Source organism: Mesoplodon bidens (assembly GCF_964165515.1).
Source record: "Mesoplodon bidens genome assembly, chromosome: 7".
Classification (NCBI taxonomy): Eukaryota; Metazoa; Chordata; class Mammalia; order Artiodactyla; family Ziphiidae; genus Mesoplodon; species Mesoplodon bidens.
The window spans coordinates 30,460,853-30,488,663 of record NC_138164.1 but is presented as its reverse complement, the minus strand read 5'-3'; the positions used below and the strand labels follow the sequence as shown (position 1 = coordinate 30,488,663).

At 37.3% G+C, this 27,811-nt stretch overlaps 1 protein-coding gene across 1 annotated transcript; it reads left to right on the top strand.

Annotated features, from left to right (window-relative positions):
* The first annotated feature begins 134 nt into the window (after positions 1–134).
* CFAP300 (cilia and flagella associated protein 300) lies at positions 135–26,988 on the top strand. The gene is made up of 7 exons (XM_081240797.1): positions 135–281; positions 491–572; positions 10,460–10,535; positions 16,292–16,458; positions 19,243–19,415; positions 25,306–25,372; positions 26,274–26,988. The coding sequence occupies exons 1-7, from the start codon at positions 172–174 to the stop codon at positions 26,400–26,402; spliced, it is 804 nt and encodes a 267-aa protein (XP_081096923.1). The 5' UTR covers positions 135–171; the 3' UTR covers positions 26,403–26,988.
* The last annotated feature ends 823 nt before the right edge of the window (positions 26,989–27,811 follow it).

Sequence of the window (27,811 nt, the reverse complement as noted above, 5' to 3'; positions counted from 1 at the left end):
CTGCCGCCGGGCCGGGAGGCAGATTTCCTCTGCCTAGGTAGACCCGTGGCCCCGCCCCACTCTGGCCCCGCCCCCGCAGCGTCCGGCCTACCCGACGGCCGCCGCGTTGCTATGGAACCCGCCCCCGCGTTGCTATGGAAACGGCCCTCGCTCCGCGCAGCCAAGACGGAGATGGCGGCTGGGGAGCTGGGGTCTTTTGGCGGCTACTACTTCAGATTCCTGCCTCAGAAAACCTTCCAGTCTCTGAGCACTCCGGAGACCACCAGCCGGCTCCGCCAGTGGTGAGAGGCCGAGGGGCAGGAAGAGAAGAGCCCCTCGGTCTTCGCGCCTGCGGAGACGCGGGTTGGGCGGCGAGGCGGCCCCTTCCTGAGTGAAACCGGGAGGCAGCAGTAACAGGGGCGAGGGGCGGACTCCGTGGGTGGGCCGGGCTGAATGTGCTCCCCCAGAGGATGCCACCCCAAGTTGACTGTTTTTCTCTTCTCTGCCCCAGGTCCATGCTGGGTAGAATCAAGGCGCAGGCGTTCGGGTTTGACCAGAAGTTTCAGGTTTATCGGAAGGATGATTTCGTTATGGTTGGTATGGGGGTTGGAGAGTTCCTTGGACCACTGCTGATTTTACACTTTTTCCCACTTCGGCATAAATTCTTGTGAAGACGCCATTACTTAGTGACGTCGTTTTCTTGGAGTTTGAGAATAATAAAAAGGTTCAAATGATCAGTTTTAAGAGGAACTTTTACATTTCGTATCACCATAAATTAGCTCATCTTCAGTATCCTGCCGTATAGAACTTTTCCATTTTGAAAAGTCAGTCTCTTGCTAGAAAATTGGGTCTCTCTTTTAGTAGGTACACCTCATTTTTAAATATTATCCAGCCTTATCAGCAGCTTTATTTACTAGGGTTGTTAGCTTCAAATTACTTTTGGTTGTTTCTCGAAATCAAGTCTACCCTGTGAGTACAGGCGCTATTAGCAGTTCCAATGAAGAATTCCAGAAAAAGTCTTAAACAGTGGCAGAGTTATTGGAATAAGTCTTTAGCTGGTAGAGGTAGCTGCTTTGAAAAGGGAAAAACTCATTTGAAGGTGCAAATTCTGGTGTGTTTGTTAAATTTCATTCACATTATTTAAAATCCTGAAGTTTTTTAATCCTCAATTAAATGGAAAATACTGTTATGGTTTGTGATATTATTTTTGCCATTCATGCCCTTCAGGCATTGACTGTAGCATAGTTGGCATAGTTTATTTACTCATTCACAAACACTTCCCGAGAGCTGCCATGTGCTAGGAATTCTGTCAAGTGGTGGGGTTGCTAGAAGGAACAAGACAGACAGGAGCCTGGCTTTCAAGGATCTTACAGACCCGTGGCAAGACTGCCAACAAATAAAAAAATCAGATCATCTCATACAGAATGATAGTGCAGTGAAGAAAATATTAGCCTAGTTAAGAAATCGAAATATTTACTGTGAGGGAAATTAGTTTCCCAGGGCTGCTATAGCAAAGTACCACAAACTGGGTGGCTTAAAACAACAGAAATGTATTGTCTTACAGTTTTGGAGGCTAGAAGTCCAAAATTAGGGTGTCAGCAGGGTTATGCTCTCTCTGAAATCTATAGGGACAAATCCTTCCTTACCTCTTCCTAGCTTCTCTTGGTTGCCAGCAGTCCTTGGCACTCTTTGGCTTGCAGCTGCAGAACTTGAATCTCTACCTCTGTCAAAGTCACGTAGCTCTCTCTCATCATGTGTCCATGACTGTGTCTCTTCTCTTTTTATAACAACACCAGTCATATCGAATTAAGAGCCCACCCTACTCCAGTATAACCTGATTTTAACTAATTTTATCTGCAACAACCCTGTTTCCAACTAAGGTCGCTTTCTGAGGTTCCAAGAAGGACATGAATTTTGGGTAGAGGGTTGAGGGTGGAATACTCTTCAACCCTGAACAGAGGGTAAATTGGTTAAATGTCTATTTCCCTTTACCTAAGTTAGTGTTATAATGTTAATATAATATGCCACTGATGGTGGCATTAATGACATTTCTCAAATATTCATGGTAAAATTTGTATAGTTTTTAATATTTTTCATTTATGCCAGTACTGGCTCTCAAATTAATATTTTTTTAGAAGGAGATGATCAGGATTTTAATTTGCTGAATTTTAGAGTGCTGTACAATTTTTAATATAAGCCATTTACTCAATAAATATTTGTTGGATACTTACTGTATCCCTGCTGGGAGGTATTAAAAAGATGAAGAGACCTGATCCCAGCTTGTAAGTGATGTGTACAGTTTTGGAAGCTAGAAATGTAAAGAATTCTCTACAAGACAAAATAATTGCTATACTGGAGGATTTATAAGGTGCCCTAGGCACAAGGAAAAAAAAAGATCACTCAATTGGAGGGTCATTGGTGTCAGAAAAATTTCATAGAGAAGGGTGTAGAATTAATTTGGGTTGTTCAATAGACACAAAGTTCTTCAACAAAATCAGAATTCATCCATAAAGCACAACAAATTTCCATAATAGCAGGCAATTGTTTTCAAACTAATTTTCAATATCTTCATGTTTATTTATCCTATTTTTTTCCTGTGAGGTAGACAGTATTATTCCCATATTTCAATTTAAAGAACTGTATTCATACAATCATTATTTTTACTCATGTAACTAATTTGGAGGAAATAAAGCACTATGGCTAAGAGCATGGCCCAGAAGGAGATTTACCTTGAAGCTAATGAATCTTCAGGGCCCCTCACTTAGAGAATCCCCTTCCAAGGAACTCGGAGATACTCCAGCAGTATGTTCACATGTTTTTGGAGTTTTTCAAAAGTAGATGTTTTGTATTCTTAGAGTCCCTAAAATCGTTTATGCTTAGAGCCCTACAAAACCTGGATCCCCTGCTCATTTGGCCTCAAGTTAGCTGTCTCTGTTCAAATTCCAACTCTTGCCACTTACTGGCTCTATGACATTGGGCAAGTTACTTAACCTTCTTCAGCCTCTGTTTACTTTTCTGCAAAATGGTCACAGTGCGTGTCTTTTTGAAAATGAAAATAATGCTGAATATCTGATGGGATTATTATGAAGATTAAATGAATTATATAAAATATTTAGCAAAATGCCTGGCTCATAATAAGTGCTGTTATTGTTATTAACATTTGAATACTACTTTACAAAGTGTTTTCCCAAAGCAGTAGTGACTCCTGTGTGCCAGATTTAGCTTTCAGCACTTTTTATCCATTTATCACTAATCTTTACAACAATCTGGTAAATTTGGTGTTTTGACCCCCGTTTTACAGCTGAGGAAACTGAAGCTCAGAATGGTTAAATAATTTGTGCAAGCTTGCCCAGCAAATGGCAAAACCCAGGCCTTTGACTCCAACTTCCATGTCATTTCTACTACAAAAACTATAACTGAACAAAGGGTACTGCTTAAACTAGAATTCCCGATTATGAATTTTCCCTTTCAATTTAAAAACAAATTATGTTCCAAAAGTTTATGTGTGAGGTAGTAAGTGGATAGAAGGAAGGAAGGAAATATTTATCCAGCAAATATTTCTTTAGTTCCTAAGTCTGTACAGATGAACAATACACAGTTAAAGAGAAGGAAACAGACCAAAAATTGCATTGCAGAATGAGAAGTGATATAAAACATAACATGCACAAGGTACGGTAGTGACACAAAAGAGAAAGTGGTCATTTTTGACTGAGGTGGTTAAAGGAGGGTTTCCAAAAGACAGGGCACTTGAGCTAGGGCCTGAAAGATGAGTAGGAGTTTGTCAGGTAGACAAAGTGGGATTATTTTAGACAGATGGGTGGGACGATATTGTATAAGACTTTATGTGCCATACAAAGGAGTTTAGGCTTTATCTAGCTGCTGAGGAGTTGCTGAAAGGTTTTCAGCAAGACAGTAAAATTTAAAGTACTGAGATCACCTGGCAGAAGTATGGAAGGTAGATTGTTAGGACTGAGTCTGGAAGCAGTGAGAACAAATTGGAAACTGTTATCCTCCAGACAGTATATGGTGATACCCTGAATTAAAACAGGGGCACTGGGATGGCCTGGAGAGACGTTTATGAGAAACGTAGTACTCAAGGACTGATAAGATAATTGAGAGTTAGGCAAAGGGCAACATGTAGGATGACCAAGTTTTGATTTGGTTGATTAGAGTGGCAGATTTAAATACACAGAAAGTGGAAAAGAATATATAATGAAAATGAATTCAGTTTCAGGCATGCTAAATTTGAGGTGCATACAAGTGGCAATATCCTAGATAGTTCAATATATTATCTCACTTTGAGTCTCAAGAGAGAGCTCTGGGCTTAGTGTATAGTGTTGGCATCCTCACCCTGGACTAGGGATAATGACAGGAACCTTCCATATGTCCTGCAAGGGAGCTCCTTAATTTACAGAATTTTCTGAAGATCCGCACAACACATTATATCTCATGACCAGACTCTGCTTACATCTCAGGACCACATACCGCAGAGACTGCTAGGAAATGCAAATGTTTAGCTGAGCACGTTGCTGTCCCAAATAACCTTGGGATTCCTTAAGGAAGAAGGAGAGATTTGATATTGGATCAGAAATCAGCAGTCTGCCAGATAGATGATAAAGTCAAACATCTACTTATATTTCATATGTGTGACATATAATAAACATACATTTAAACTGTATTACATAAAATATTAGTTTAGAAATATGTTTCTACTCTCACATTTTATGAAACAAATTTATGCAAATCTTCACATGCATTTGACATCAGTATCTTTGTTATCACTGGAAGTAGTTTGTGAATCAAATATTTTTCCAAAGGATATCAGCTTTCCTAAAGCTATCTGAGATTCAGAGAATCCCTTCTAATGTCTCACTAGAAATTCTATAACCCAAAATACCATTTGTACACATTAGGGCAGGGTTTCTTGTTTTCTTTAAAAAAGTTCATTCTTCAGGTATATAATTTTTATTTCAATAACAACAACTGTTGCTTTGAGGGGCCTTTATGAAGACTTATTTCCATTGGCTCCAGGCCAATTCACTGCAGGCCACTTAACCTACTTCCTTTCATTATGACATTTAAAATGTAATTGTAAGTGGATACCCCCCAGGGATAATTACAAACCTGAATTAAATTCTCCCTTTTGCCGATTCTTCAGAAGCCCTCTAAAAAGCATTCAAAACGAGTATTAATTGGGGTTAATCCCAGCATATGTGTATCTTTTCAAGATGTGTATTATATAAATTAAAATAATTGCACAAACATTCTTTATTTGACTTTTTTAAGTTATAAGGCAACTTCCCTTTTTTCTGAAGAATAATTTTGGGGAAGACTTTTGTAATTGGGCATATATGATACCTGTAAATTGTTTACCTTTAACCTCCACCATTAGAATGTGGAGACATGAGAACAGAGACTTTGTCTTGCTTGGCATAATGTAGACATTCACAAATATTTGTTGAATGAGTTTTCACCCACATACCTGGTCCTCTCCACTTTTGCCTCTCATTAAACGACATTCATTCTGCCTTATTATTCATGCAAAAATCCTAAGAGTCATCTTCGATTCCTCCTTCTCCCTTTGTCCCTTCTAAATATTCATTGAATCCATCCACTTCTCTCCCTCCCACTTGCTATCATTTTGACATGATAGCATTCTCATGTGAACATCAGACCTTTCTGGATTACAGTAGTACCATCCCTCCTAATCAGTCTCTTTACAGCCCCTCAATTCATCTCCACACTGCAGCAGGAATGAGCTTTTAAAAATATGACTCTAATCACATCTTTCCTCTGTTTACATCTCTTCAGGGTCTTCCAACTGCCCTTAAGCTCAAAATACTGATCAACCTAGATCAATATTAGATTAAGATAAAAATTTTTGACTTGACCTACAAGGTCCTATTTAACTCCCCAACCTCATCAGACCATCGGCCCATCAACTCTGGTCACACTGAACCTCATTATTTGTCTTCAATGGGAAGTCCCCTCCGTTCTCCCCTTACAGACTTGATATTTTCTCCATCTTGAAAAACAGTCTTGCCAGTGTCATGCTGGAGCCAGCTCAGGACAGCCTAACTGCTAAATCTTCAGGAAGCTTTGCTGGTTGTTAAGCTTTTGGCAACTTGAAATCCACCCTGGAAATCAGCAAGTGCTACAAATCAGGGCTTTTGGCAGGGAGGAAGGGGTATCAGTTGTTAAGAATTTACCAGTATACCTTTTGCCCAGCTGACCCCTACTCACCTTTTAGATCTAAACCTAAATGTTCTTTCTGCATTAACCTTTCTTCCCAAAACCATTAGAGTAGATCTGCGTATTACCTACTTGCATTATAGCACCCTGCATTTCTTCATAACACTCATAGCGTGTTACTTAATATCTTCCATTTTAGTCTGTAAACTCTATGAGAGCAGGGACTGCGTCCATTTGATTTTTGGAATTGTGATGTCAAGTGTACTTTCAATTGAGTGATGGGAGCAAGAGTAACTGGTAGACAGAGAAGTGAAACAAGATAGACGCCTCTTTCAAGAAGCTATTTAGGAAAAGAGAGTGACAGCTTAAAGGGAGTGTCAGAATAAGATAAATATTTACTGCAACAATCTAAACAACAAAGAACAGAGAGTCAACAATCTTTCTGTATCAAATCCAGCCCTCTCAACCCCTCTCTTCCCACAAGCCTACACAACCACCACTTCTTAGGTGACTTGTTAATGTTTGGTATATATTCTTCCATACTTTTGTTTATGTTCGTATAAATAGGTTTTATTTTGTTTTGTTTTTTCAAACGTATTACTTTTAAACCACTCTTTTTACTCAAAATACTTACGGCTTTCCTTCAAATTCAATACAGTAAATGTTTATTGAGTAACTGCTAAATGCCAGGCCCTGGGGATATAGCAGTGAATAAGAAAAAAAGTATTTGGAGCTTACATTCTCTTCTAATACTTTCTTTTCAATAACTGCATACCATCTAGTATAGATATACTGTGTTCAACCACTTTTATTTTATTATTATTCAGCCATTTTATTCAATCATTCTACTGATAGGCACTGAAGTTCCCAGGTTTTGACACCACAAACAATACTACTAAAAAAAATTCCTTGCACATAAATCTTATCTATTGGTGGTTTCATTTTTATATGACACATACCTAAAAGTGGAATTTCTTGGTTCATAAGCTATACATGTTTTTAAAGTTCAAGATAGTATCCAATACTTCCCCAAAGGTGGTAAAAATTCACACTTCCACCAGCAGTATGTAAGAGTGCATATCTTCTGGTACTCTGACCAAAAGTCTTTTTACTTTTTTATAATCTTTTTGGCCGCACTGTGCAGCATGTGGGATCTTAGTTCCCCAACCAGGGATCAAACCCGTGTCCCCTGCAGTGGAAGCACAGAGTCTTAACCACTTGACCACCAGGGAAGTCTGTTACTAGTCTTTTAAAATCTTACCAATATAATGAGTAAAAATGGTATCTTCTGGTTTTTATTTTCATTTCTCTCACTGCTCTTGAAGTTGAGCATCTTTTCATAAGTTTATTGGCTATTTGTAATTTTTACATGACCTTTTGTATCCTTTGGCTATGTTTAAATCAGGCTGTCAGTTTTTCTTATAAATATTGGGCTTTTTTTAAGCCATTGATGTCATCCTCCCCCACCTTTTTTTTTTTAATTAATTTATTTATTTTTGGCTGCGTTGGGTCTTCGTTGCTGCGGGGGCTTTCTCTAGTTGTGGCAAGCGGGGGCTACTCTTTGTTGTGGTGCGCTGGCTTCTCATTGTGGTGGTTTCTCTTGTTGCAGAGCACGGGCTCTAGGCACGCGGGCTTCAGTAGTTGTGGCACGTGGGCTCTAGAGCGCAGGCTCAGTAGTTGTGGCGCACGGGCTGAGTTGCTTCACGGCATGTGGGATCTTCCCAGACCAGGGTTTGAACCCGCGTCCCCTGCATTGGCAGGCGGATTCTTAACCACTGTGCCACCAGGGAAGCCCCCTCCCCCACCTTTTCAATCATATTTGTTGCAAATATTTCCTCCCAGTCTATTGTGGTTTTTTTTCTTTACTACTCATCATGGACATCATTATGTTTTCTGACTGACCAACACTTCTTGAACATACATGTGATTTGGAGTGATTTCCACCTTTCATTTTTTAGGAAGTTTGAAGTGGAATCCGAAACACTTGCCTGTTTTTAGATATAATTGACATGATATTATATTAGTTTCAGTTATACAACATAATGATTTGATATTAGTATGTACTGCGAAATGATCGCCACAGTAAGTCTAGTTATCATCTGTCACCATAGAGAGTTACAAAATTTCTTGTGATGAGAACTTTTAAATTTTATTCTCTTAGCAACTTTCAAATATGCAGTACAGTATTATTAATTAGAGTCACCATGCTGTCCATTACATACCTATAACTTATTTATTTTGTAACTGGAAGTTTGTACCTCTTCAACCCCTTTACCCATTTCATTCGCCTCCCAGCCCTTCTCTCTGGCAGCAACCAGTGTGCTTTCTGTATCTATTTGTTTGGTTTGGTTTGTTCTGTTTTTTTAAATTCCACATATAAGTGAAATGATGGAGTATTTGTCTTTCTCTGTCTGACATTTCATTTAACATAATACCCTCAAGGTCCATCTATGTTGTTGCAAATGACAAGATTTCACTCTTTTTTATGACTGAGTAGTATTCCAGTGTGTGTGTGTGTGTGTGCGTGCGTGTGTGTGTGTGTGTGTACACCACAACTTCTTTATCCATTCATTCATCTATGGACATTTAGGTCATTTAGGTTGTTTCCATATCTTGGCTATTGTAAATAATGCTGCAATGAAATAGGGATGCATATAGCTTTTTTGATGTGGACCATTTTTAAAGTCTTTATCGAATTTGTTACCATATTGCTTCTGTTCTATGTTTTGGTTTTTTGGCCCCGAAGCATGTGGTATCTTAGTTCCCCGACCAGGGATCGAACCCACACCCCCTGCATTGGAAGGTGAAGTCTTAACCACTAGACTGCCAGGGAAGTCCATATAGCTTTTTGAATTAGAGTTTTTGTTTTCTTTGGATAAATACTCAGAAGTGGAGTTGCTGGATAATATGGTAGTTCTATTTTTTTATTTTTTGAGGAACCTCCATACTGTTTTCCATAGTAGCTGCACAAATTCACATTCCCACCAACAGTGCACGAGGGTTCCCTTTTCTTCACATCCTTGCCAACACTTGTTATTTCTTGTCTTTTTGTTGATAGCTATTCTAACAGGTGTGAAGTGATACCTCATTGTGGTTTTGATTTGCATTTCCCCGATATTAGTGTTGAGCATCTTTTCATGTGCCTGTTCACCATCTGTTTGTCTTCTTTGGAAAAATATCTATTCAGATTCTCTGCCCATTTTTTAAACAGATTTTTAGGAGTTTTGTTGTTGTTGTTATTGAGCTGTATGAGTTCCTTATGTACTTCGGATATTAACCCCTTATCAAATATATGATTTGCAAATATTTTCCCTGTTCAGTAGGTTGCCTTTTCATTTTGTTGATGGTTTCCTTCACTGCGTAATACTTGCCCCTTTTGCATTCAGAGCACAAATCTGGGATCTAGAGCTACCAACCAGATTTATCAGTGCAAAACCAGTTTTTGAAAAGTGAGCAACCTTAAGGAAAGAGGTACACACAGAATCCTGAATTTTTATGGCAAAGGTGGTGGCAAAGGCATCCAGCTTTCAGTTAGGGCAGTCCTGGAACAGTAGCCTTGGTGAGGAAAGGATCATGGTAGCTCTTTTTTTTTTAGTGCTTGATGGGACTATAGCAAGGATGACTATTTCCTCATCAGGGCAGTTCTACATATGATTTTGTGTTATTCTGAGGGCCCAGCACTTAGCCTGATTCTCTACATCTCCTGATAATTATGTAGACTGCCTAAGATACTTTTAATAAGTTTCTCTTCAGATCTTTTCAGCCAGAGTCAACTGCTGGTGCCTAGAAATAAAACTCTTGGCTACTTTTCTTTCTTTTGCCATACAGAAAATTTTCATTTTTTAAGAAGTGAAATTTATCACTTTTCTATGTGCCCCTTGGATAGAATTAAATTGACAATTACATTTAGATTTAGATTTAGTTGGGGAGAGTGGAAGCAGTGATTACTTACATCAGTTAATTGGGAGAACAAGGTTGAAAGAAAACAAAATTTTCAAACATTATATAACCTCTTACTTTTCACTGTAAATCATTACTTTCTATTTATTAAATTCGTCCCAAAGGTATCTACTTGGACATAACAGTATTGTTCATACTGTTCCAACTTGAAGGTAACAGAACTTCATTTCTTTATGAAACATTTATTGCTTAAGACATTTTAGCAATTTAAAATTATCCTTCCCCAATTTAAATTAAATGAGATTTTACTGTAGTTATTTAAGAAGTTAATTCTTATTACTGTTTATAATAACATATCTAACTTGTTCCCCTCAAATTTGTATTTCAGGCTTTTTTTAAAGATCCAAATGTTATTCCCAATTTGAAGTTACTTTCAGATTCTTCTGGACAGTGGATTACATTAGGTAAACAAAATTTATTTTCACCTCTTCAGATTACTATTTTACTATTATAACAAAATTTTACCTCAGGAATTTTCATTATTAAAATATAAATTGTGAATAATGACTCATTTGCTTGACAACATCAAAGTCATACATTATCAACTGTGCCAGGCCTGCCCTGCATCTTTCTCCTGGTAGTCCACTGATGCTATCCTGGCTTAACACCTAAGAGCAACTTTTCACTCTTTACATTTGTTTGGAAAGTATTTATTGTGCACCTTTCATGGACTCTGACAGATGCAGGGAACATAAAGGTGAGTAAGAGAAAACGTGTACTCAAGGAACTCACTGATATATTTTAAAATATGTGCAATAATGTATCACAGGTGCTAACATAACAACGGGAGAAAAAGGAGGGGAGTGGTCAATTCTACCCAGTGGGAAAGGGTCAGGTAAGATTCCACGGATGTGCGGATGCATGGGTAAAATCTCAGTTGGGTCAGGGGAATGGATTTCTGGCAGCCACCATGGAACAGTCTTTAAAAATAATATATTAAATCATGGAGGAGAGAGTCTTAAATTCTCAAAAGGAGAACTTCATATAGATAATATTTTCATAGTACGTTGAAACACAGCTAGAAATCTTTAAAGAAAATTACCCAAACATTTAAACACTTAATAACACTCAAATCTCTTAAATATCTCTCAGGTCAAGGAATAAATTAGAGAGTTAACAGAAGACCATTTTGAAAACAGAAACGTGAACACTGTATTTGAAAATTTAGGTTGAGCCCTCTTAACAATAGAATAAATTATCATTCCAATTAGAAGGAGAATCTGGTTGGTAATGTGAATATGTGCTGAAGAAAATGTAAGTTGATTTTAAATTAGATGGGGTTGTTTTGGTAAATTCTTGCAACGTATTTTCATGGAACTCTAGTGGCCTTACACAAAAATAACTTTTCATAAAGTGTTAGTCAAGCACAAGTTTACAAACAGTTCATGAAGTTGGACTTAGTAGGTCAAATTTTATTGCTTTTGGCTAAAGACCACTGCAAAATTTATAGAACAAAAACTTAGTACAGTGTGATCTTCAGACTACTTACAAAGTTAAACTGAGTACCTAAGCAAATATATTTACCATTTCCAAATCTTCAAAAGGAAATAATCAGAGTCATGTATCATAGTGTTTACAAACCATGTTTACAGTAACTTCAGTAAACTGATTACAAAAGATAACGTTCATTGAAATAGGCATTCTACCTTCCCCCATTTTGGTACATACTTCACAAAACAGCACTGACTTTTTTCTAATTATTGTAAAAGGCACTGCAAAAAGAAAGGTTCTAAAATTCCACATGTACTTGACAGAATCAATTAGAAGTACTCTGAAAAATAGAAGACGAGGTAGCACTCCATTTCAGAAACAGAAGTTTCTAGTGGATTGCTTGTACTCTTAACATTAACTTGTTTTTATCTCCTCCTATTTGCTTTTCTTCTTCTTTTTCTCATATATTGGCCATCTTCTCTCTAATTTTACTCTGGGGGCCTTTATAAGCATAAGAAATAGCTTTTGTTTAATGAGAGAAAAGACATTTTTCAAGCAAGTGAACCAGGTTTAAAGAGAGTGATGATGGAATCTCCTTCACTACTGGCTACACTACCTACATTGCCAATTGCTGGTGCTGATTTATCCTCTCAGCCAGCTGCCACGGCCCCCTTCTTTTAGACATACTATGCCCTTCTTTGGCTGACGTGTAATGGGTGCTTCCTATGTGCTGAGCTAAGGGCATTATGCACATTTACCTCCTTTAATTCTCAAAACAACTCTGAGAGAGGTATTATTGTATATCCCTATTTCAAAAATGAGGGGTCAGAGGCATGAGCTAAGTAACTTGTGCAGTTTTACATAGCTGGCCAGGTGGAGTTGAGATTCAAATCCAGGCTCTAGAACTCATCTTGCCTCTGTCACTTCCACATTAACGGGGTTTCCAGAAAAGCACCGACTTGGACACTAAGTAAAAAGGAGCTATCCAGTGTATTGTAATGCTAGTACTGAGGGGGAAAAAACAATACATTCTTAACTTTCTGTGTGATCTTCGTGATGCATTGTAAAACTTATAAATGCTGGAGACATAATTTAACCAAATTTCTACATAACAGAGAGTGTGTGCTATGCACTGGATTGTGTCCCCTCCCAAAGTCTTATATTGAAGCCTTAACTCCTGATGTGATGGTATTTGGAGACGAGGTCTTTGGGAGATTTCAGGTTTAGATAAGGTCTTTTTTTTTTTTTTTTTTTTTTTTTTTTTTTTTGCGGTACGCGGGCCTCTCACTGCTGTGGCCTCTCCCTTTGCGGAGCACAGGCTCTGGACGTGCAGGCTCAGCGGCCATGGCTCATGGGCCCAGCCACTCCGCAGCATTTGGGATCTTCCCGGACGGGGGCACGAACCCGTGTCCCCTGCATTGGCAGGCAGACTCCCAACCACTGAGCCACCAGGAAAGCCCTAGATAAGGTCTTGAGAGGCCCTCATGATGGGATTAGTGTTCTTATAAGAGTCTGTCACATGTGGACACAGCTAGAAGGCAGCCGTTTGCAAGCCAGGAAGAGAGTCCTCACCAGGAACTAAATCAGCTGACATCTTGATTTTAGACTTCCCACCCTATAGAACTGTGGAAAAATAAATGTCTGTTGTTTAAACTACCCAGTCTACAGTAATTTGTGATAGCAGCCCAAGCAGACTAATACAAATTTTGGTACCAAGCAGAGTGCTTCTGTAAAAATACCTAAAAATGTGGAAGTAGCATTGAAATTGTGTAATGGTTATAGTCTGTAAAAGTCTTGAGGTGCATGCTAGAATATGGATGTTAAGGTTGATTCTAGTGAGGTCTCAGACGGAAATGAGGAACATGGCATTCAAAACTGGAAGGAAAGCAATCCTTGTTATAAAATGGCAGAGAACTTGGCTGAACTGTGTTCTAGTGTTTTTGTGGAAAATAGAACTTGTAAGTGATAAAATTAATATTTGCTGAGGAGACTTCTAAGCAAAGTATTGATAGAGTGGCTTGTTTCCTCCTGAATGGTTATAGTAAAATATGGAAGGAGAGAGATGAATTGAAGAAGGAATTGTTAAGCGGAACGGAACCAGAACTTGAACATTTGGAAAATTTTCAGCATATCCATATTGCACAAAATGAGAAAACTTGTTCTGAAGAGAACACTAAATGTGTCCTTGAGCAACCATTTGATAAAGAGATCATGGGTGCAACTCATGGGCTTAATCAGCCATTTCAGCAGAAGCCAGAAATAGAGATGGGATTGTACCAGCAAAGATACTGCCAGCTTGAACTAAAGGGGACAGAAAAAAATGAGACAAAATGAAGGCTATCAGACTTTTTAGATCCTACAGGGCTAGACCATGGAGCCACTCAGCTGTAAGCATGTGCTATTCTTCAAGAAAAGAGAAGAAGGACTGAGAAGGCAATTCAGAGATCGTCAGGGTCACCCCCTCAGTTTCAACAGCACACTTCCTTGGGGGAAAAGCTGCCCCAGTAGGTATGGAAAGCAGAACATTGAACCAAAGAGGATTATTCTTGAGGCTTAAAGTCTAATGGAATTTGCCTTGCCAAGTTCTAGGCTTGCTTGGGACCATCACCCCTATCTTCTTTCCTATTTCTCCCTTTTGGAATGTAAACGTCTATCCTATGCCTATCTCACCACTGTATTTTGGAAGCATGTAACTTGTCTTGTTTTGCAGGTTCTTAGCTGGAGAGGAATTTTGCCTCAGGATGAATTAATTGTACCTCAACTCTCACCCATATCTGATTTAGATGATATTTAGATGAGACTTTGGACTTTAGACTTTAGGGTTGATGCTGGAATGAGTTAAGACTTTTGGGGCTGTTGGGATAGAATCAATGTATTTTTCATGTGAGAAGGACATGAATTTGGGGGTCCAGGGGCAGAAGGCTGTGGACTAGATTGTGTCCCTTCAAAATTCATATGTTGAAGTCCTCCTAACCCCACCCATGACCTCATCTAACCCTAATTACTTCCCCAAAGGCTCCATCTCAAAATACCATCCCTTTGGGGGTTAGGGCTTTAACATATGAATTTTGGAGGGACACAATTCAGAAAGTTCTGTTTCTATGTTTCAGATTAAGTGGTTTAAATTCAATTACCTTCTCTCACCATCCACACCCTCCTGCCACTCCCCAAATCAGACCTAGGGTAGATTTATTAAAATGGCATGTTGCCCAATGTCAGTCCCTCATCCTATGGCCACCAACCCATCTTTGAAAATTGCCTGGCTTTATACTGCTCTTGTTCTTTGGTCTTCCAATATTACTCAGACCTACTCTGTCATTTTCTAGGGTCTTCATTTTACTTTAATCCCCCGAAGGATTTTGCTTCTAGAACAAAAGGAGCTTTTCTTAGCAGCATATCTTTTGAAATAACTGAGGCATGCACAGTTCTTGGCTCCAGGCATTCTTCTTGCCTCCACACTAGCCCAGCTCAGGATCAGAATGAGAGCAACAGGTCCTAGCAAGACTCTGGGTGGACAGCCAGAGGGAGGAAGTGCAAATAATCACCAACATTACTTTCTCAAGCTCAAATTGCTTCTCAGGTCAGAGATCCAGCAAATATATTGGGGAGAGGACACACCATATCTAAGTCTGCAATCATCCTAGAACTTTGAACAAGGAGAACTCCACCCCTTTATATCTGAGTGAGTGCGTGTGCGTATGTAGGTGCATAAAAGAGAGAAACCGATTGAGTGACTCACTGAGGCAATAATAAAAGTATTCACCTTAATCTTTATGTCTTTTTGCAATTTAATAGAACCTCTAGTAACAGAAAATCCATTCCTGAAAGACACACTGAGGAAATAAATGGGGGGGGGGGGTGGTGTTGGTGTGGAAGTGGGAAGAATGAGAGCTACAAGAGAAAAATAGACAGAACACCAGGATTTCAAATTTCTCTAACACTCGTAATAACTTGATTAGGGCCTCATTTGAAATTTACGTTGATTTGGAAAACCTTTTTTTTTTTTGTAATAAACACTATAAGTGAGATCACAAGGGAGAAATTTTTAAATGGAGAGAAACATTTTCAAAATACCCTCAGTGACTTTAGAAACATCCTTACTTATGTTAATTAAAATTTTTGTAATATGAATTATAAAGCATTAAGCATAATACAAATCCAAAATCATATGAAGCAGTTTCTATGTTTAATAGGCAATTCTGATATATACATTAAAACTGATCTAAGAACCTCCTACTACACAATAAATATTTCATTTTCAAGTATTTTCTAATTTACATATCCTTCATCTAGGCCTGAAATGGTGAAATTTTGTTATAAACTTTTAATAATTAATAAAAATAACCTGCAAAATAAGAATTTAATAAAATCCCCAAACTAATGTGTCTTTTAAATATATCAAAACATATGTTGTGGGCTTCCCTGGTGGCGCAGTGGTTGAGAGTCTGCCTGCCGATGCAGGGGACACGGGTTCGTGCCCCGGTCTGGGAAGATCCCACACGCCACGGAGCGGCTAGGCCAGTGAGCCACGGCCGCTGAGCCTGAGCGTCCGAAGCCTGTGCTCCGCAACGGGAGAGGCCACAACAGTGAGAGGCCCGCGTACCGCAAAAAACAAACAAGCAAACAAACCATATGTTGTATTTTGTTACTTCTTAGAATCTCTGCAGAGTGATATTTGTTTTGGCAATAATTGAGAGTACTATATTAATTTTTATATCTCTTTATTCAGGAACTGAAGTGAAAAAAATTGAAGCTATAAACGTTCCTTGCACACAGCTTTCAATGTCATTTTTTAATCCGTTATATGATGAAGATATTGTACGAGAGAATGGACATATTGTTAAATGTTTAGATTCTTTTTGTGATCCCTTCCTTATTTCTGATGAATTACGAAAAGTAAGTACAGAATTTAAAATTTTCACAATAGAATTTAATTTCAGGAAATGCTTAATGTCAAAAACTTTTGCCTGCCTAAAACCCATAAAATACCTCTTATCAATGAATAATGATCAGTAATAATCATTACCCGGGTAGGCTTCTTCTTGGATGACACTTTTCTTATCAACTTGCTTATGTGTGTATTTCATTAGTTCTCAGTGGGCTTCTACTGACATCTAATGGGTAGAGGCCAGGGATGCTGCTAAGCATCATGCAATGCACAGGACAGTCCCTACAACAAAGTTATCTGGCCCAAAATGTCAGTAGTGCTGAGGTCAAGAAACTCTGGCCTATTTAATTGATGATTATTTTTCTTCAGTGTTTTCTCTTAACATATCAAATGAATATTTAAAAACATCCCTGGAGGGAAATAATCTTTTAATCTCATTGCTGAGATCAAAAAGGCATTTGATTAACTAAGTTAACTTTTGTTTTAATGAGAGGCATACTGAACTTGGCATCAGAAGACATGGATTATTTTCCTAATTCCTGATTTATTATTTACAAGATAATAATAACCTTAGGCAAGTCATTCAATATCTTGAGCCTCAAGATCTTATCTGTACAATATGGAAATTAAAATGCCCATTCTACCTTCTTCCTAAAATTGTTGAGAAAGCATTTTATGAAATGCTGTTAAAGTGAAATATCATCATTATTATTATTTTAATTGATGAGAAAGAGTATTTACATAGAGGTCAAAAATTAGGGCTATCAAATAGACGTAGGTTCAAATCTAGGCTCTGTCACTTTAATAACTGTCATACTTAACCTCTCTAAGCTTCAGTTTCTTCATATATAGTTTGCTCTTCAACAGAATACCCTGCAAAACTGCCTCCTGCTTATTTATTGCCATGAGTAGTACCTCTATTCAGGAAGTGCTGGGGCTCAGTGTTTTTTGCCGATTGCCTGTATGTTTTGCTCTTGTGTTCTTTGCCACTCTGTGGCAACAGAGCGGGCTTTAACTTGGTAGCTTTCTGGCTGAAAAAAATATAAATAACTTTTAGCTTTAGCCTGAACTAGAAAGGGCCCTCCCATTGTGTAGCTACACAGATTCTGTTGGCACACTGTGTAATTAAGTTCTGATAATAGCCTCCTTCCTGACTGCGGCTCAGAAGTTGGACTCATTAACCATTGCCTATCTCCTCTCTGAGGGCTACACAACTAAACAGATCTGTATGTTAATAGAGAGGGAGATCAGACATAAAATGATATTGTTTTAACATTCTCTCCAAAAATGTTTTTAATTATAATGTTTTAATTGCACAGCCTAATCAATTCAATATATGAGTCCTTGTGTAAGGAATGTGTAAACTATTCATCCCTAAGGGCTTTTGTCACCCTTGTATTAAGCCAGATCTTTAGGGCTGCAAACTTGGGTTTTAATATCACATTATTTCCTTATAGAGAGAGAGGGAGGAAGGGAGAGGAGATGTTACAGGTCTTATATGTGCCACACAGAGAGCAATAAACTGTGGACCACTTCCTCTTACCTTTTACTACATATAACTTCAGCTTTCATCAAGTCATTATAAGTAAACTACATATAGACAACACCATAGAGTTTACTGCTTTTTAATGCCTCTTATATAATGACCTTGTAATGATTTTCATTTGAGATTGAGGTAAATAAAATGTTAAGTTTAATCAATTTTCCTAATAAAAAGTGTACTTCTTACTGCTAGACAGTGATTGTTATATGACTCATATATCCTTCCTTTACCTATGTGATAGCATTAAGTGTTATACACAATTTTTATAGCTTTTTTCCATCTAGAGTTTCTTATGTGTATTTATGTTTGTGTTAAGTGTATGGTAGTGTTAAATGTTATGCACAAGTTTTAAAGCTTTTCTCCATGTAGAGTTCCTTATGTGTTTTTATTTTCTCTTCCCACTTTATATCTTGGTTACATTCTTTTGTCTTTTATTGTTTTTGTCTTACTGTATCAATATTTTATTATTAGCTATTTCACATTCTTTTTTCAAGTAAATGAGCTATAAGCAATTCAATAAAAGGAATATATTTTGTAGTATACATTCATCACCTGTTCATGTCCACTACAGTCAACAAATTAAGCATTGTCTATAATGCCCAATGGTGTAAGAAAATCCCCCACATCAGACCTAATCAAACTATTTTCTGAAAGAGGTAGCAAGGTCTCAAGAGAGCAAACATCCATGTAGTTTGGTGATGTGTCAGGTGATATTATTAGAGAAGAATAGAAGAAGAGGTGATTATGAGGCTCCAGCTACCGGAATAGTTCAAAATGGTGTAACTGTGGGCATAAGGAAAATAGTAATCCAAACACTATGAAACGGCTTAGAAAATGACCATTTGTGTTTAGCCTCTTGATGGAAGCAAAGACTATGGACCTTATGGGATGGAGAAGTTTCTCCATTTATTTATACTCCCATTGTTTCCAAATGAGATTCACAGTGACTCAACTCTAAAATTTCAGTAGCACTGAAATGATTACTAAAGATATAAACTAGAACAAAGAAAGCAGAAGAAGAGAAGGCTTAGGTTTAGATTTATTCCTTTCACTGTCTGTACCTGATAAAATGATAGAATGGAGGGACAATAAGCACAGGTCTCACAGATCATTTTCTCCACTGCTTCAGGATTGGTTCTTAAAATAGGTCTAAAATTACTTTTAAACATATAAACTGGAACTTTTGAAAACATAAAAATTAGAACCTCAAATTATGTTACATTGAGATGAATTTTATCATCTTACATAGGTTTTGCTAGTGGAAGACTCAGAAAAATATGAAGTATTCAGCCAAGCAGATAGAGAAGAGTTCCTGTTTTGTCTTTTCAAACATCTTTGCCTTGGTGGAGCCCTTTGTCAATATGAAGATGTGCTTAATCCATATCTGGAAACAACAAAGCTTATCTATAAGAATCTAGTGAGGTAATGTTGCTAGATTACAATATGTAAATCTCTGGTTAATAGAGCAAATTATTTGTTTAACTCTGGTAGGATTACCCAGCAACTATTTGTGGATCTATTAACAACCAAAGTGAGTAAAAATAGCACCACCCTGATGCCCTCGTCAGAGCCTCCTTATTCTCTTCCAGGCTACAAAATTTCTAGATTTCCCTGACCCTATTTTAGTCCTCAGTCCTCTCAGCTGCCTCTTGTCCTTGTTTTCTCATCCAGACCTGTCACCCACTCCATCCCTTACTAGCAACTGCCTTCTTCCAGGTCTCCCTTTTGTCCCTAGGCCTTCTTTTAAATCTCAAGGGGACATGAGCTCCCTCAGGGTGTTTGAACTTGCTTGACTAATACTGATGAATATAATAGTAAAAAAAATTATTACCTTTGTTCTAAAGAGATAGAAGAATTTTCACCTAAGTGTTAATCTTTATCTTTTCAAAATTAATCCTAAATTTGTTTTAGGTATTCCACTAGGGCTTTTTTTTTTTTTTTTTTTTTTTGAAGACCAACTGAGGATAAAGACTTTACAAATCTTTTATTTATACTTTTATTTTAACTGGAGTGAACATTCTTTAGTTGGGTTTTTCAGTGATGAAGAGATTGGATCATCTTTATAGGCAAAGGGGATAGGAACAAGTAAAAGCAAAGGTTCCCAGAGTTTAGTTACACAATTTTACTTTTTTTTTTTTTTTTTTTTTTTTTTTGGCGGTACGCGGGCCTCTCACTTCTGTGGCCTCTCCCGTTGCGGAACACAGGCTCAGGACGCGCAGGCCCAGCGGCCATGGCTCACGGGCCCAGCTGCTCCACGGCATGCGGGATCCCCCCGGACCGGGGCCAAACCCGCGTCCCCTGCATCGGCAGGCGGACTCCCAACCACTGCGCCACCAGGGAAGCCCTAAATTTATTTATTTATTTTATTCTTGTCTGCGTTGAGTCTTCGTTGCTGCGTGCAGGCTTTCTCTAGTTGCAGCAATTGGGGGCTACTCTTTGTTGCAGTGCACGGGCTTCAGTAGTTGCGGCACGCAGGCTCAGTAGTCGTGGCTCACGGGCTCTAGAGCGCAGGCTCAGTAGTTGTGGCGCATGGGCTTAGTTGCTCCGAGGCATGTAGGATCTTCCTGGACCAGGGCTTGAACCTGTGTCCCCTGCATTGGCAGGCAGATTCTTAACCGCTGTGCCATCAGGGAAGCCCCACAATTTTAATTTAATAGGAAAACAACAGAATTAGATTCTCATCAAACTCTTGATTGTTACTTTACTCATCCTCAACACCTCAATTCTCATATCCATTACATGTGTCATACAGCTATACAACAAACTGCATGATTCAGTTATTCTACTGAGTTTATTTTTGATATAGTTTTAAAAACAGAAAAATATTTCTATAATCTGTCTCTGATTTTTATGAAAAAGCTATTGTGTCAATACATAAAGATTGTTTGAAGAGAAATTATCAAAATAGAATTTCAGAAATAACATGCACATACCTACATCAAACATATTCTGTTCTTATCATTTGCAGCTCATGAAAACTTACAAGACTGCTTCTAGCACTCGCGCTAGATACTCCTCGATGTACCCTAAACACACACATACACACAAACACACACACCACAGCCACCACAGTGTGTTGTACCTCATCAACCACATGAACCTGTGGAATTCCTCACTACCATGTGCTGTGGAGGAAGAGATTCTATTAGAGATATTTGAAATAGAAATAACTTTAGAACCTAAACATTGAAGAAACTGCTATTTTTTCCAACATTCCCTTCCCTGAATTCTCACTTGTGATACTCCTCTATACTTTTTGGGTGCTAAGAAAAAGTATGACTCAAAGAGTAATGACCACTCATAAAATGAGTATCCAAAATTCATGACATCTTACAGAAAGGATAAGAATTGTGTCCATGGAATCACTTAATCAGGCAACCAGCAAGTGTTAACATTGGGCACTGAACTCGACCAAGCACTAAAGAGTGCAAGAGGAGGCATCAGGCAGTCTCTGACCTTAAGGAAATTACAAGTTAACATAGTAAATAATAGTAAAGTAATTGTTTAAAATCTTTTATAAGTAAACGTTTTTTATATAATCAAATGTTCAGTTATTTATAGGCAAATGTTTACAGCTCTTTATACTGTAATAAAACCCCCGGAAGTTCAAAAGAAGAAATTGTCAGTGTGGGTGTGAGCAATCAGGGACGTCTTGATGGAGTCAAGTCCACAAGGGCCAGCAAAGAGGGGGGCAGTCTGTTCCCATTTCAGGGGCGATGCATCACAAGTCTGTCATTCTAGGGGAGACTGGGAAGGAGACCAGCCCAGTTACAGCATTACTTTTCTCTGAGACCCATTAAATATTTCTCTTGATGATCCAAGTTAAGCATGCTTATGAATTTCTTTGCTGAATGAGGGGAGGATATGAAATTGTCTTCCCAAAGCAACTTCAATAGAAAATTATGATTAGAATAAATATTTGCTTGAGATGGCTTAGGTGCCAACACAAAGCAACTGAATGCGTTAAATGACCTCAAAATCCCTTAGGAGCTATGTTGGTTTGCTTATCATATGCACTACATGGGTCTTTTCTAATATTAGTCATGCTGATTTGGGTCAGATGCTGTGTCAGTTGGTTAAGGTAAAGATACAGGTTGGTTCAACATAGCATTTATCAAGGGGTGTATAAGTAGAGGAAGCACAAGTGGAACTTGAAGTATCATCAGTAATTTCTCAGAATTCTGAGCCATGTATCTAATCAAGTCATTTGTACAAGCTAACTTAACCAAGACGGATGTTTTTTCCTGTTCCTTTACTTGAGTTTTGGGTGTTTTTTTTACATGCTTCAGAAAAATGTTTGCTATCTTTCTAATTAAACATGCAGTAGCTACCTTGCATTATCTAACCTGCACTTGCAGGTAAACATTGTCCCTGATTCATTCTAGCAAAGACGTCCATCCCTTATGTTTGTAGATATTGAGGGCACATTACAGAGCCTGATTTTAGGGGTCTCTGACTCAAACAAAAAGGTAAAAACATTCTTAAGATATTTTCCCCCTCATCCATTATTGCAAGTCCTATAAAAGACATCTTTTAAATGTTTTGGAAAATGCCTTATTTTCAAGGATTATGGTCCCTTTAAATCGCATAGGCAGTACTTCAGAACCATTTTCTTGGAGAGCAAATGATCAATTGTTTCATTGCATCTCAAAAATAATTCTATAGTTACTAATGGTGCCTGTGTCTTTCCTACTTTAGACACTAAACACATGCTCTTGTCAAAGTTTTAGGAGACGTTCTCCAAAATACATATCTGCCCCAGATTTTATGATTTGTACTGAGAGGTTTAGATTATGACCTTCAGATGCTAATTAAGCGGTGGGGTCCTTGTGTCTTAAAATGAGCAGTTAGCTAGAATGGTCTGTACACCATAACATTTAGAGTCAATATGGGACTGATCCTCAGAAATGAGCACAAATGATATTGATAAGAAACCAATCATTACACTCTTTCTAAACTATTAATACAAGCATATTTTTTAAAAGCACTACATGGAAATTATGTTGCAGCATCCTTAAAAACTATGGTTACCTGGAGAGTGAATTAGTGACTGCCAAAAATGTGATATAATGCAATTATTAGTAGAACACCCTAGGACACAAATGAATATCACTTCACATTTCCTTTTCTTTTTTTCTTATGAGATATAGGACAGGTGATAATATACTTTGCTTGACCTATAAAAAACTAGACGAATTGTCTTAGATAGATAGATAGATATATATATATATATATTTTTTTTTTTTTTTTTTTTTTTTTGCGGTACGTGGGCCTCTCACTGTTGTGGCCTCTTCCATTGCGGAGCACAGGCTCCGGACGCGCAGGCTCAGTGGCCGTGGCTCACGGGTCCAGCCGCTCTGCAGCATGTGGGATCTTCCTGGACCGGGGCACGAACCTGTGTCCCCTGCATCGACAGACGGACTCTCAACCACTGCGCCACCTGGGAAGCCCTCTTAGAGATATTTTAAAGTAACAGTAATACAGGATCAGCAGTAATAACATGGAATAATATGATTTATTTCCATTAGGAACCAACTCCTAATAATGTACAAATGTAGTTTCTTTTTAAAAATAATACAACTATGGTGTGTGTTTGTATGTGTTAAGTGATTACTATGTGAAGTATCAAATACTAAATTTCCTCTAAGTTTATTAGATAAGCACAAACTTTTACAGGGGCCCTTTTTTTAAAAAACTGAGGAGTAATTTACATACAGTAAACTGAACAAATCATAGTGTACATAAGTTCAGTGAATTTTGATATATGTTTACACCCATATAACCACCTCCAGATCAGTATTTAAAATTAGATATAACCATAGATATGTTCTGTATTTTGATCTGGGTGGTCATACAGGTGTATGCAAACGTTTTATATGTAGTGGTGATAGTCTTCTCTTGGATAAGCATGAAATTTTAAATGTAGTCTCCAACTTTCAAGCAGTGTATCTTACGCATTAGAGAAATAAAAGAAAATGACCTCAACTTATGTTATAGAAATATATGGAAATCAATTTAATTGCATGATTCCTGGGTTTAAATTTGAATTAAATGTGTTAAAGCTGAAAACTGCCTAAGAATCTTGAACCCTGAACCCTGAAATGGCTTGCATCTGGTCATCTCTAACAGGTGCACAAGCTCAAACACACATGCATGCGCACCCTCCCACAGAGTCCCCCTTCTTCCTCCTCCTCTCTCTTTCTCCCCATTTCTTTACATATGTAGTGAAGGGAAAGAAGTACTTTCACCTGATAAAGTGAAGAAGAGGGATATCTTCCTTTAAATGTAAGCTACACGTGTAACACATGGACAATACCTTTGATGTATATGAATTTAGAGGTATAAGATAAAGGTGTAAGATAAAGGTATAAGATAAACAGGTGAGGTGTAGGGAAAGAAAACTGGACTCTATATCACCTAAATTCTATTCCCAGAAATACCACTTTTAGTTGGAATGTCTGAAATGTATCATTTAACTGCTCTACTTCTATTGTCTGTAAAATTGGCAAAATCATGCCTACCTCACTGAGTTGTGTGATCTTTACATGAGGTAAAGTATATAAAGGTATTTTGCAAATTGTAAAGCATTATAAATATGTGTATATATTTATATATGAATTAATATATAAATATATATCTGTAGCTTATTTCCTCAATCCTCAGTTTGCTTCCTCCCTATATATTGCTACAGATTATCTTTTGTGGGGAGAGTAACTGAAAGAGAGCTATGAGAGAAAGTGATTTTAATAGAATATAATTTGGTAATAAATAATTTAATAAATAGTTTTCATATACATTACTCCACCTAATTCTCATATAATCCTAAAGGGAACCATATCCTACCCAGTCTGCATATGAGAAAATTGAGGTTCAGAAAGGTTAATCTTGCCTAAAGTGAAATAACAAATCAGTGGCAGAACTGTCATTTATGTTCAGCCTGTTTAATTCTTTAAGTTTAGTATGTTTTTATCTACCCCTATGGCTGTTTACACTTCAGGCTGACTTTAACCAATTCTTGTTTTTCCAGTAATTGTCTCTGGCCTAGGAGTCTTTTCATCATCTGAGTCTCAAACTGACCTCAAACCCTCTAACCGTAAAATTCAATTTTCTGCAATTTCAATTCAGTTAACGTTGCCCCATCCTTTGATGAAACCACAGATGCCATTCTTTTCAAACTACTTAATTGGGTATTCTATATTTCCATGTTATATATGGATAAGAACACCTGAATACTAAAAGGGATCAACATCTTAAATGTATTATGCCAGTGCTTGTTATATTTTAAAATGTTCCCTTTTCCTCTCTATTTTAGTGTTCGAAAGAATCCTCAAACCAAGAAAATACAGATTACCTCTTCTATCTTTAAAGTTACAGCATATGTAAGTGTTGAGGGGAAATGTGCAACCAACCAATCTAATTATTTGTTATTAAGAGGATTGTAATAGCTGGAGATAGCAACTAGGACGATGTTATGCCTCAGAGAGGAATAGCTAACAGAACGTATACCTGTATATACAGAACATAGTTAACATAAACTAAATAGTTTTCTGTTAAAATTAAAAGTTGATAAGGTATGCTTTTATTTGGAGAAAGTATGAACTTTTTTCCCTGGCTTCTTTTCTGTTATCCATGTCTAATAATAGTTCTTTCTTATTTTAGAGCTAAATCTGTGGCTCAGATGAGATAGAACACAGTTCTTTAGACTGTCAAACAATAATTTTTGGGCAAATAAGTAAGAATGACATAAATGTCTTTATATCACAGAATCTGATACTTGAATTTTAGTATCACACAAAAGATTGTTAATACATATGAAGCAGTTTCTAAGTATCTGTATTCACTTATTTAACAATTATTTTTTGAATACCTACTGTGTATCAGCTACTGTGCTGGACTAGAGCCCAGTGATAAACAAAAGAAACATAGTCCCAGCCCGCATGGTATGTATAGACCATATTCTGAAAAAAGCAAAGATAGAGGAAAAATGCAAAATAAATTTTTGCAATATTAGGACTTTTTTCAAAGATAGAATTTACTTTGGACTATGAAATCCTTAAGGTCAAGAATTATGCATGTTTGCATAGTACATATGTATTGTTAGCATAGTAAGTAGACTGTGCTGCCCACAAATATTTTAAAATAGTAGTTAACTGCCAACTTATGGTCAAAGATTTGATATATGTTTCGTGACATTTTACCACAAAATATATAATAGCTAAATATGTTGATTATTATTTAAATTTAGTTGTATACTAAATAATTTAGGTTTCTCTTTTTCAGGATTCTGTTGGTATGTGCTACCCTTCAACAAAGAGTCATGAACAAACATTTTCTTACTTTATTGTGGATCCTATCCTGCGTCATGTTCATGTTTTATACCACTGTTATGGCGTGGGGGAAATGTCTTAATGTTTTTCAGATTATCTATATTTAGATAATTTTTTATTACCAATTTTTTATTTACCAGTTTTTAATTTTAATACTGATTTATGGATAAACATTTACTTTGCAAGTTAATTCAAGTAAAATGTAAAGAACCTGCTTAGAGCAAAAAAAACAAATACCAAGATGCCTTTCTTTAAATTTATCTGGAATACTAACACGGGAACCAAATTTCATCCCTAGAATAATCTACACCAATACAGTTATGGAATTTTTACAGAAAGTTACAAAGAACTAAAAATCTAGTTCATATTTGTTGCATTAAAATTCGAGTGAGTCCTCAATTTTCCGTTTATTTTATTTTAGAACCAAATTCTGGATTGAAATTGTGACAGAAAACTAAACATCTCTAACCACTGATCATTAATATGAATCGTTAGCTTTTAAAATTCGAGTTTCATTTAATTACGTTTCTTCACTGCATAAAGATTTGCATCTCTGGAGCTGTGGAAAACATAACAATTCCTTTAATTCATTTGTCCCACTTAAAATCCTCAATAAAAAAATAATGTTCTGAACATAATTGTAAACTCTTTTATCACATAATAAATTAAAACTGAGCTGCCCCCACAGCTAATACAAGAACTACATGTAAACAAAGAGGGTTGTCCTGATGGTATTATTAAGTTGGCAAAAGAGTAAAGCACTTTTGTGCTTTACTTAGTGTCTTAGTACTGTCTCCTTGTTACCTTAGTAAAATGAATATATAACTTATATTATTTTAATGGAAAAAGTGATTGACATGTATGCCCAAGATTATGATGGAGACCCTAAATGAAATGTTGAAACCTTGAGGAAGGGGCAAGTTTGGAATATGTGTTTCTGAGTTGCAGGCGTAAGGATGATGATCTTGGATTTGAACCTGTGATTGTATCTGGAAGGCAGCTGAAAATTTAGGTATACAGCTCAGGAGAGAGAGTTTGTTTTACTTCTAATAATACTTAGCACAATGCTTTGGCACATTAATTGTTTATTGAATGAATATTTTCCAGACATGGTCATAACATTGATTTTTTGTTAAATCATATAAAAAACATAAAATCAAAAACTAAAATGTCCATTTGCTACCAGTTTTGCCGCCTACCACACAGACCCCTACAAGCTGGGGACCCTCTCTTAATCAATAATTCTTTCTGAGTACCAGTTCTGTACAAGGCACTGTGTGATTTACTTTGGGGAAACATACACTCCCTATAAACCTAGTAGAGAACATAATCTGTAAGAGTTTTTATAGACAGTGATTGTAACATGAATTCAGAGATGGAAGTGATCACTGTGAACTAGGCCTAGGAAGGGTTCATCTGGCTTCTGTAGAAGAACTAGTGGGGTTTCAACAACTAAGAAGGAAAGCAGTCCAGCCAAGTGGAGAAGCATGA

Bases quoted from the DNA above. Each gene is read 5' to 3' on its own strand.
- CFAP300 (XM_081240797.1), top strand. From the start codon at position 172: ATGGCGGCTGGGGAGCTGGGGTCTTTTGGCGGCTACTACTTCAGATTC. The intron at 282-490 runs GTGAGAGGCCGA...TCTCTGCCCCAG, and splicing joins ACCAGCCGGCTCCGCCAGTG to GTCCATGCTGGGTAGAATCA. The intron at 10,536-16,291 runs GTAAACAAAATT...CTCTTTATTCAG, and splicing joins TGGACAGTGGATTACATTAG to GAACTGAAGTGAAAAAAATT.